The following is an 11,212-nucleotide window of genomic DNA, read 5'->3' on the forward strand; positions in this document are numbered from 1 at the left end:
AAGAGGCAAAGTGCAAGCATGTATTGACTGTTCCTCTCTACTTTCTGAGGGAGGGAGGGACAGAGAGAGAGAGAGGAGAGAGAGAGAGAGAGAGAGATGATTGGCTAGTTGAAATTGGCAAGCACAAAGGAAAAGTCCAGAATTTTGGGTCCTTGCAGTGTTACAGCAATTGAGAGTTTACAGATTACAGACAACAGGAAATAAGACTGAAAAAGGCCTGTTAAGACTTACCAGGTCAACTCAGTTTTGAGGACAATACAGATGATGGATGTGATGTTGCTGTCCAAGTCTTGTTTTAGACAGCTTCAAGATGACTGCTAATAAACTGACAGGGAGATTGGCTTGAGGGCAAGGAAACAAACATGTAAACCCCCAGCCCTTCCTGTGTGCCCGCCACCCCCAGGCCTGGGCAGCCCTGTTCAGCACTTGCCGGCCTCTACTCCGCTGCAAGCTCGCAGCTCTGCTCAGCTCTGAACCCCATAATCCTGATGGATGCAGCGCCTGGCGTGTCCAAGGGGCTTGGAAGAGGTACTGTGAAATAACACATTTTATGGCAAGACAAGAAAAACTTAAATGTAAAAAAATCTTTGCCCTTTGGCCTCTTCTCTACCCTCTACTATGCACTGTGTCTCTGCATTAGAGACCAAACCTCTGCATTGACCAAACCTCCCAATCGGCAGAAATACCTGCTCAGCCATAAACAGCAACATTCCCCTAGAACCAACAAGACAACTCCTTAAAAGATAACGTTCTTTCTTAATCTTGCAAAGGGTCATGAGGACCCACCATTTTGTACCTGAAGATCTGGACTGTGTAAACTGTCAACAGTACATCATTTAACGTATAACCCTCTGTCTCCAAAAATTTATGTTAACTGTGCTCTGACTTCTAATGGGCAGAATAGCTCTTGGAGTTTTGTGAGAGGCTGTTCCCGGGTTATAATCCTCAATTTGTCTCAAATAAAATTTTCCATTTCTTTCTTAGATCGACGGATTTAATATTTCATCAGTAGTACCTAAAACAATTTAAATTTCATCGAAGAGGTGGCAAGGCTCTTTGTCCAAAGTTTGGCTGCATCTTGATCGTTTTCCCCTTCTCGTCCCGCTTTCTGCTGTTACCTGCTTCTGGAGGTTCCAGTTAAATGGGCTAAGCTGGGGTTGAGTGGGGAAGTGGGGGTGGGGTGTGGTGAGGGGTAGAGTGTGAGCGGTCGGGAAACCAACATCCCCCAGTAACCCTCTGGGACCGTGTCCCCGGTCAGCGGTTCTTTCTCCCGGGACCCCTCCCCGCCCTCCCCCGCCCCCCCCAAACAGAGCCACCTGGGCCCCCGGCATGTGGGGATCTGCCATCTCTGTGTGCACTCAGCCACTAGGGAAACCAAATCTCGCCTTGGCTCTGGGCATTTCACTGTTGACAGTTTCCAACATAAGACCCACGAAACTAAAATGTGTGAGAAGAAATCCAGTAAGAGAAAAGCGATCTAAGACACAAGCCTATTAAGTCAACCCAATATTATTAAACTTCCAAATTCAGGAACTGCCCTCCCTGCCTTCAGACCGCTTCTTGGAGGCAGAGTTGCTTCTTCTGTTTCTTTTTGAATCAGGCCGATGCTATTTCTGAGTGCTCACCTGCACATTCCCTGTGGGGTCGCCCTTTCTAGCTGCCGTCTCTTCCTACCCCTGCCCCGCCAGGTACCTCCCCTGGGAATGAGCTTCGCTCCACCCCACAGAGACACTCCTGCATCAGGTGCGGAACGATTTCAACAAGCCTCTGCTAAAACGTGATAGAAGAGTGACTGATCCTGCAGCCGCTGCGTGTCAGCAGAGGGTGATGCGCCGCCACGCTGGCTGCCCCTCCGCCGGCGTGGCGGGCGGGCACACGAGCGCCACTCCTCCACCGCCGGCTCGCCCGCAGCCATCACGCAGGCCCGCGCGCCCCTCACCATCGCCAGGCCTCGGGACGTCGCGTCCACACAGCACCTGACCTGGAACCGCGGCCCACAGTCAGGTTGGCACGTGTTTTGTTTTGTTTAATTTCATGTTACTTTCACATTTACAAACTCAGGAAGCCACACTGAGAAAGGGACGGAGGAGGCTGCCTGGAGGAAAAGCTGGGCTCCTGGGCCCTGTGCAGCCTGAGCGCTTGGGACTTTTCACAGGGAAACTCTCCCGTACCTCGAGGGGCCTCGCTGTCGGACGGCACCTGAAATGGTAGCCGTGGCCTGCTCCTCAGTGCCTGCAAGATGCGTTACTGTGCTGCCTCGGCCCAGGAGTTTATTGCTGGTGAACTTGATTATCCAACTTACAGTCCAGGATGACGGCATCATCAGAAATGGGTCCAGTGGTGCGCATTTTGCTGAGACGAAAGGAGACTGAAATGTGTAAGCTGCACAGAATGGGCAACACTGGCATGTTGCCCGTGTTTGCCTTTGGCCCCCAGGAGGGCCTGGCCTCAGGGGAGACAGGTGGAGACCCCTCCTCCCCGTGCCCATCCACACGGGACCATCAGAGACAAGAGGCAGTCAGTCACCAGGGCGGACGTGCCCAAGCCCAGGGCAGCCTGAGCTCCAGCACCCGGCCAGCTCTGCTTCTTCCCAGGCTCCCTTTAAGGTCCCCAGAGACGTTCCCTTTCTCAGGTGGGAAATGTGTACACTCCCCTCACTTTGCAAAATTGGATCTCTTGGGCTGAATGAGATCATCACTTGGCAGGCAGAGGTCTGGAAATCTGGCCCAGCAGCATACAGGCATGTATTCTGAATAGATGGACTACCGGAGAGTACCCTCGAGTCATCCCTGAACTTCTCAGGAACAGAAGTCATGGAAAGAAGGGTCTGCCTCTGTGACTATAGTGGTGACAAGATGAAACCCAGAGGTGTAATTACTCAGATTTGACCCTATCTCTCGGCCCCTGGGATGTGTGCAGACCACTGGCTCTTCCATCTCTCCTGAAAGTGCTGGGCACCATGTCTACAATCCCCTGGGGACAGGCATGACTGCCCCACCGTCTGGGGGAGCTGCAGGTGTCTGACAACCGAGGGAGGTGACTCGAGGCTGTATGATTTTTCCTCCCGTCTGTTCGACTGCAAATGTTTAGTCTCTTTCCCCGCTGAGGAGAGCAAAGGCCCGATGGCACTGGGGCTGGGGTGGGGGAGGGAGGCAGGGCCCACCGTGCACCTTCTGTCCAAACTAGGTCATAATGGTCAGGGTCCAGCTTCACTGGCCAAGGCACACCCAGGTCCATGGGAACTGAGGAGTGTTCAGGGGGAGTGTGACAGAGCAAAGTGTCATTTCTGTGATCAGATCTCCACCTGGTTAGCCTCTGGTCTAACAAAGATACTTGAACTCACAGTCCTACACATTAGTTTAGCAAAAAGTCTGGCTTCTGATACCCAAAGAGTTTAAAGTCCCCTTCAAAACGTGCATAGAGGCGCCGGATGTCTCGTTTGCTGACACCCAGAAAGTAGTGCTCGACTTTGGTTCTGTTATATGCGGTGATGCCCGGGGGGATGGTGGGGTAAGACACCAGGTGGTCTATGCCAGCCTCTTTCAAGATGTATGGGGCATCGTCCTCCAGGGTCTCGTGGTGACCGATGACGCTGTACTTGATCTCGCAGGGTGCGCACAGTTCCACGTATGTCACCCAGTGGATGATGTGGTCCCCAAACTGAAGGTCCAGCCACCTATGGTTCGGATCACCCAGGTAGCGCACAAAGTCTTCAAACTGGATGCCCCTGGTCTCCGTTCGGTTCCTCCTGTACTTCCTGATGATGCCAGGGGCAATCTCGTGCCTGTACCAAGGCTCAAAGCGGGGGTTGTGAACAAACTTATCCTTAAACGCAGAAATCAGTCTCTCAAAGGGATCTCTTACGATAAAAAACTTGAAGTATGTCTTCAAGCTAAGGGAAAAAAATGAAAATGAAGGAGTTAACCTGATGCTGCTGGTGGTGCTGGCTGTGGGTTGTGAGGAAGAGTGAAGCGTGATGGCTGGAGCAGTGGCAGCCACCAGGCTGAGCCCTGTGCCAAGCGCACTGCATGTGGCTCTTACTTAATCCGCACAGCCACCCTTGGAAGCAGATCCTGTTATGAACCCATTTTACAGGTTGAGGAAATGGAGGCTCAGAGACCTTAACTGTCCAAGACCACAGTACTCATCACACTCGGGGCTGCTGTGAAGACATCTATTTAACCCATGTTTTGTTTCACTTGAGTAGTTTGAAACTTCAGGAATGTTTGAAAGTTTTGTTCCTGTGCAGAAAACCGTTAAGGGCAGGAACCCTGAGTTAGGAACAGCTGAGGCCTGAGAATGACTCTAAGGGTACGTCTTTAAAAACTCAATTCAGGGCTTCCCGGGTGGCGCAGTGGTTGAGAGTCCACCTGCCGATGCAGGGGACACGGGTTCGTGCCCCGGTCCGGGAGGATCCCACATGCCACGGAGCGGCTGGGCCCATGAGCCATGGCCGCTGAGCCTGCGCGTCCGGAGCCTGTGCTCCACAATGGGAGAGGCCACAACAGTGAGAGGCCTGCATACAGCAAAAAAAAAAAAACTCAATTCAAAATTTCCGGGGGAAGGAAAATGGGGGGCAGAGTAGGGGGGGAAGAGGAAAGGCAGAGTGAGGTTCCAGTCTCCAGCTGGCAGAAGGGGGTCTGGGGGAGCTGCCAGTGGGGGGGTGGCAGCGCAGGGGTACCCCCGTAAAGGGCCTGTACTGACAGTGACAGAGCAACGACGACACTGCTGTGATTCCGTGCGCTCACCCAGGCCAGAGACCCTCTCAGCGCTGCAGGTCTCAGCGTGTTTACTCTCACAAAAGCCCTGCAGGATCGCTGCTGAGGGGGGTGACAGGACCGCCCTCCCCCAGGAGGGTCTCTGACCTGGCATTTGACATCTGCCTTCTAAGGCTGTACACGTTGGCAAGAGTGAGTAACCAACGCCGGAAGCAATGAAAATCAAGTCGCTGAAAAGCAAGGGAGGTGAAAGATCATTTGGTGCCCTGACACTGACTAGCATATTATGTACCTGTTCCTTTTAAACCCTGTTCTGCGGGGCCATATCACAGCTGTCAAAACAACTGTCCAATCAGCTAAGGAATTTTCCCGATGCCGGTCTCCCTCCTTGCCGTGGTTGGTGAGGCCTGTCTCTCTCCACCTCTGCTGGGTCCAGCCGATCCCGCCACCCCCCAGGGGCAGCTGCCGCGAAGGCAGGCATAACACCTTGGGAGGAAATGAAAAATGAAGTGGGGTTCCCCTGCAACCCAAATCCCTTTCTTATGAAATGAAGGTCATGTTCAGTAAGAAATCCATAAAACTTAACAAAATCAGAGCAGAACAAAAACGACCACTCATTTCTATAAGACAGTCACGCAGCCTTCATTTTAACGGCCTGCATGAAGGTTAGGGTGGAGAAGACATTCAGAAATTCTCACAAAGACGTGAATTTAAATGCGCTGAACACTGGGTGTATCCTGGCTGCCTCTCACCAACACAAACCAGTAGCTCTTGGAGCCATCTGGGAAACACGGCAAGTACAGAGCTGAGCCTGCGGGGTTTTATCAGCATCCCCCTCCCCTGCTCCTACCGCTTCTGAATTTCTGCATCGCTGAAGGAAGAGAGACGCGGGAGGCCGTTCTTCTCGTGGTCGTGCACCACGCTTTCAGGGATCTCTTCGATGGAAGGAAAGGCTCCTGGGAGGCAAACAGGGAGAGGGCGTGTTGGGGATGCTGCCTTTAAAGACAGATGCCCATCTCGAAGCCCGGGCCCGTGTTCCCCATGGGCCATCCCAGTGTCCACGTTTAGGTCTTTGAATTTCAACTGCTTCTGTGGGCAGGATGAGAGTGAAGAAAAGCTTCTGGTGATCCACAGGCCATCTGGAGGAAACAGACGAGTTAGGAGGAGGGAGAGGGAGGGAGTAATGGCTACAGCAACGAGCACCTAAATTGGGTTCAATCTGCCACAAAAGAAAGATCAGTGCCTGCAAGCAGAATGCCCAAAACCTGCAATACTGACTCTGCTCTGGAACTGGGGGAAACTGCCAGAGAACTGGGACCATGAAACCCACAGCTAGCAGAAATAAAGACACAGAGGTAGAGATCAAATGTATGGACACCAAGGGGGAAAGCGGGGGTGGGTGGGATGAACTGGGAGACTGGGATTGACATACAGACACTACTGATACTAGGTATAAAATAGGTAACTAATGAGAACCTGCTGTATAGCACAGGGAACTGTACTCAATGCTCTGCGGTGACCTAAATGGGAAGGAAATTCAAAAAAGAGGGGATACATGTATACGTACAGCTAATCCATTTTGCTGTACAGTAGAAACTAGCACAACATTGTAAAGCAACTGTACTCCAATAAAAGTTAATTTAAAAAAAAAACAACACAAACGCAGCCCCGGCTCGGGCCCATCACTCCCAGCATGACATCACCCAGGCCTAAGAGGTTCCTAGGTAACCTCACAGCATCCCAGACTGGCAGCGGCCAAGAAGTTTGGTGCTGGACAAGTCAGGCTGATGCTGTGCGAGTGATGTGATATATTCGAAGCACGGCTCAGAGGAGGACACGGGGTGTATGAGGAGAAGGCAGGGCAGGGCTGAGAGCCACAGCTCCTGGTCCAGGCTGCAGAGTGGAACCTGGGGGGCCCATCCTAGGGTTGGAGGGTTGGGCAGGTGCTTCACTCTTCTCTCAACTTAGACAAATGGAAATAAAGCATCATTGTGCTGGGGTGCCAGCCAAGCCTCTGCAACCCTTCATGTGCATCTTTGTGTTAACCTTGCCATGTTAAACTCAGAGTCTGGCAGGGAAGGATCTCTGTTGGGCCATCTAAGCAGTGATCACAGCCTCCACAGAATATTTAAGCCCCAATCCAGAACCCTGTGCTAATAAGTACAGTGGACGGATGGCTATAAAACAAGCAAGATGCACATCTGCTCTCAAGGGGCCAACAGAGGAGCCAGCTCTGTGGATCTGCACCTGGACCTGCTCTGGTACCCGTCGCCACGCAGGTGCATCTACGGACAGCTGAAGGCGGCCCCGGGACTGTCCTCCTATCACATGGCTGGCGAACCGCCCCCGTTTCTATCCCGCCCGCATCAACGGGTTCTTCTAGTTCAAAGTCTGATGCGTCACACAGTGGTAGCAAATCTATAAGACTTTTGTACATTTGTTGTTTTAAATCTGATTTGTCAGCTCATTCTCTGATGTCAAAAATCCAACGTACTGCCTGATTACTCAAGAAGTGCACTGATTATAAGCAGAAGATGAGGCGGGTGTCTCCCTTTTCTTCCCCAACGAACCAGGGAAGAGGCCGAATGACACCCAACTCCGACACCACCTCTGAGAGCAGCCGCAGGCCTGGGGGGCCGCGGGACGGAAAGCCCAGGGCCATGTCCCATGGGGCTCCGAGGTCTGATTCCTGATCTAGGAGTCACACAGCTGTCTACTGGAACTATGTTTCTTTTGAAGCTGAATTTAAGACAGAGCCCATAATTATCTTGGGTCAATTCAGAGTAACTGGAGTTTAAACAACCACAGTGTCTGAAAAGAGTGGTGAGGAGTCAGAGCCTGTGGTGCGTGAGGGCACTCTCCAATGATCTAATTTGTTCCCGAGTGAACACCAGATTTCCTGAAGCAGGTGGATTAAACCTCCGAATACGATGCTCAGTGTAAGATGGGGATGACTGCAGGTGGGGAGGCCCCCAGACCCACCAGTGTCTGGGTGTGGGTCCTTCTCAGCACAGGAGGGCAGCCATGAGGACAGCTGCTGGATGGCCCAGTCAGTGTGGAGCCCTGACCTCCCAGGACAGAGTGAGTGACTCGCAAGAATCAATGCAGGGACTCTGAAGAGAGGCAATGGGACCAACCGGGCAGGCAGAGATAGGGGAGCCAGGAGGCCCTGACTGTGGGTGGGGAGCACCTGGGTGAACCCCGCCAACTTCTAACGTGGACACGAACAGGAAAAACGCCGGCACGCTGTCTGTGAGTCACCGGCCCGTCCCGGGCTCCTCTCTCGGCCTCCCTCCCCCACTCCCCCACCCTGGCCCCGGCCACCCTCCCTGCAGACCCTGAGGTCCAGCGAGGACACACCGTTCAGCACGATCAGCACTTTCTTCCACTGGGTGTTGCCCACTTTGGGCGTCTGGCAGAAGAGAATCTCGTGCTTGTCACAGACGAATATCCGGTCGAGGACAAACTTGGAGATGGCGGTGTGTGAGAGGTTCCTCAGGGTGTCCTCCCTGCACACGTTTCTGACAAGCTCCAGGCGTTGCATATAGACCAAGGGTTGAACGAGCCGCCCTCCCGGCAGCATATTCCCGGTAAGCTGCAGAGAACAGAGACAAAACGGGCACAAGGGCTTCATTAGCAGAACGGGGCGTGCCGGGCATTAACTCACAGAGGCCAGAGCCTGGGGGCTGTCGCCACAGAAGCAGCAGGACAGAGGGAGTGAGTCAGCGCTGTGGCCTGGGGTTCAGGCTGCGTGGATACGCTGGACCACAGTGCAGCCAGAGACGGCTGACCCTGTCCCCTCATCCTCAGCTTGGACAAACCGCAGGGATGGGTGGGCTGTCTGCCTGTCGCTGTGCTGAAGGCATAATGGCCCATGATTTCCTGGCAACGGCAGGATATCCTCCGTTCAGCGATCTGAGGGAAGGCCAGCTTCTGCCCCCTCGCTCTCCCTCCATGTAACCTGAGTGTAAGTATGTGGACTGTACCTAAGAACCTGCTGTCTACACAGACAGTGGCTGTTTTGAACATAACCCGCCCGGTACATTGGTGTATCTGGTTTATTAATTTAAGAAAACACCTTAGGTCATTGAGTGTGGGTTTTAAAAAAGCAGGAACCGTTATTCCACTTCCTCAGGGCTGAGCACACAATTACGTTGCTCTGACATGCGGCTTCAGGTGAGGAGAGGGGCTCTGCCTGGCAATCAGGTCAGTGGTACCAGTGGTTTAGCTGCTGTGAGCGGGTGATGGGGCCCATCAGCACTGGTTCTGCTCTAAGGAGTCACGAGACCAGGTGAGAAGATCCATGTGAACTGTGGGGTGAAGGCTGTGATGCCAGAAACCCAGGTGTGTGCTGTCTAGACTTTGCTGGATTCTTTCTGTTGACCTTACGTGCAGCTCATGGGCAGGACGGTCCCTTCTCTGAGTTTAATTCTGGGCTGATAAACATCTTTAGAGCTGGCTCTCCTCACCTCATTTCTTCCTGCACGAGGGCAACCTGAACCTTCCATCCAGACCCGGCACAGGGGCCAGCAGGGGGAGAAGGGGGTCTCAGGAGTGCGCCCCTCACCTTGGCTGGGGGACGATTAGGAATTTACGTGCAAAAGGAGCCTGGGGAGAAATTGGAGTCAGAGTGTCAAGGAAGGTGAGCACGGGGTGAAGGTCAGCGGCCCTGGGCTCTGCTGCTAACTCCCCCGTGACCCTGGATGATTAGCCTTTTTCCTACCCTCAGTTCTCTCATCCACACCACCCGGAGGCTGGACTAGCTGCCCTGTAACTCTAAAGTTCCAGGATTCCCAGGATTCAGGGGCAGAGATCTTTTCCCCTGGTTTCCTCCTGACTCACCCAACATCCCCAATCCAACCATCACAAAGCTCATTCTCGGCTGGGTGGGAACTCAACACAGTCAACACTCCAGAGCACCCACGATGCACAAGGCCCACTGACCGTGACTCCCCCGGCCAGACACTACAAACAAGCGGAAAGGTGCAGAAGCAGCGACTCTAAAGCTGAGCATGACAGTAAGTGGAAACGAGCTGATGAGGGCAGGGAGGGAGGGGAGGCTGCTCCCCATGATGGGGGACCCGCTGGGGCCGGAGGGGTAAGCAGGTGAGAGGGAGACGCCAGGGAAGAATGGGTAGAGGGGTCAGTGCCACGGCCTGGCTGTGCCCACCTTCAGCTCCTCAGGGAAGTGCGTCTCTCTCAGCGACCTCCCCGCATCGGGCGCGGCAGTCAGGAACAGAAACTCCTGCTTGGCGCTGTAGGCTAGGAGACATAGAGAGGTTAAAACGTCTTCCCGTGGAGGGGCAGACACTCCGATCAGTGCCACAGCCCAGAGGCCCCAGGAAGAGACCCGCACAAACACACCCAAGTGATAGCTAACAAGGTGCAAAAGCAATGTGGTGGGGGAGCATCTTTTCAACAAATGGTACCCGAGCAACTGGATGCCCCCAGACAAAGAAGGAGCCTTTCCCTAAACCTCACCCTTTATTCGGGATTAGCACTTAAATGTAAAACAAAAAACTATAAAACTTCTTAAAGAGCATAGGAGTAAATCTTGGAAAAACTGATAAACTGAATCTCATCAAAATTTAAAACCTTTGCTCGGCAAAGACCCTATGACGAGGATGGAAAGACAAGCTACAGACTGGGAGAAACTATCTGCAAACCACACGTCTGACCAAGGACTGGCATATCTAGAATATGTAAAGAGCTCTTAAATCTCAACAGTAAAAAAAAAAAAAAAAAAAAAAAAAAAAAAAAAAAAAAAAAACACACACAAAAAATCCCATTAGAAAATGAGTGAAACAGGAACAGCCATTTCACCAAAAAGGATCTAGAGGTCGAAAAGGAACATATGAGAAGATGTTCAACGTCATTAGTCATCAGGCAAATGCAAATTAAGACCACAGTGAGATACCACTGCACACCTATCAAAATGCCTAAAACAAAAACCAGTGAAAACTCCAAATGCTAGTGAGGAGGCAGAAAAAGGAATCACTAACACACGGTTGGTGGGAATATAAAATGGTACAGCAGCTCTCAGAAACTCTAGAAGGAGCAGTTTCTTCAAAAATTAAGCATTCGCAAAAAAAAAAAAAAAAAAAAAAAAAAAATTAAGCATTCAACTACAATATGACCCAGCAATTGCATTCCTGGGCATTTATCCCAGAGAAATGAAAAATTATGTCACAAAAACCTATACACGAATGTTCACAGCAGTTTTATTTATAATAGCCCCAAACTGAACAACTCAGCTATCCTTCAACAGGTGAATGGTTAATCAAACACTGGTACACCCATACCAGGGAATACTACCCAGCACTAAAAAGGAACAAACTATTGATACACACAATAAATTGGATGCATCTCCAGGTGACCATGTTGAATTTAAAAGGCCAATCCCCAAAGGTCATACACCATATAAAACATCCTTGAAAGGACAAAATGATGGAGAGGAGAACAGATTAGTGGTTGTCAAGGGGGGAGGGGGAGGG

The 11,212-nt window shown here is 51.9% G+C and overlaps 2 protein-coding genes across 2 annotated transcripts in view; both read right to left on the minus strand.

The window, feature by feature from the left end:
- LONRF2 (LON peptidase N-terminal domain and ring finger 2) overlaps positions 1–1,942 on the minus strand; it is a 43,117-nt gene extending 41,175 nt beyond the window's left edge. The window contains 1 exon segment of the mRNA XM_007468347.1: positions 1,766–1,942. Within this exon segment, the coding sequence (XP_007468409.1) occupies positions 1,766–1,942 (177 nt within the window).
- Positions 1,943–3,354: 1,412 nt separating this feature from the next.
- The window catches only part of CHST10 (carbohydrate sulfotransferase 10), a 13,302-nt gene continuing 5,444 nt past the window's right edge, over positions 3,355–11,212 (minus strand). The window contains exons 2-5 of the mRNA XM_007468333.1: positions 9,889–9,980; positions 8,079–8,313; positions 5,569–5,674; positions 3,355–3,892 (exon numbers count right to left, since the gene is read on the minus strand). Of these exons, the coding sequence (XP_007468395.1) occupies positions 3,355–3,892; positions 5,569–5,674; positions 8,079–8,313; positions 9,889–9,980 (971 nt within the window). The remainder of the gene's footprint in view (positions 3,893–5,568; positions 5,675–8,078; positions 8,314–9,888; positions 9,981–11,212) is intronic.

This window comes from Lipotes vexillifer, unplaced genomic scaffold, assembly GCF_000442215.2.
Source record: "Lipotes vexillifer unplaced genomic scaffold, Lipotes_vexillifer_v1.1 scaffold177, whole genome shotgun sequence".
In the NCBI taxonomy this organism is placed as follows: domain Eukaryota; kingdom Metazoa; phylum Chordata; class Mammalia; order Artiodactyla; family Lipotidae; genus Lipotes; species Lipotes vexillifer.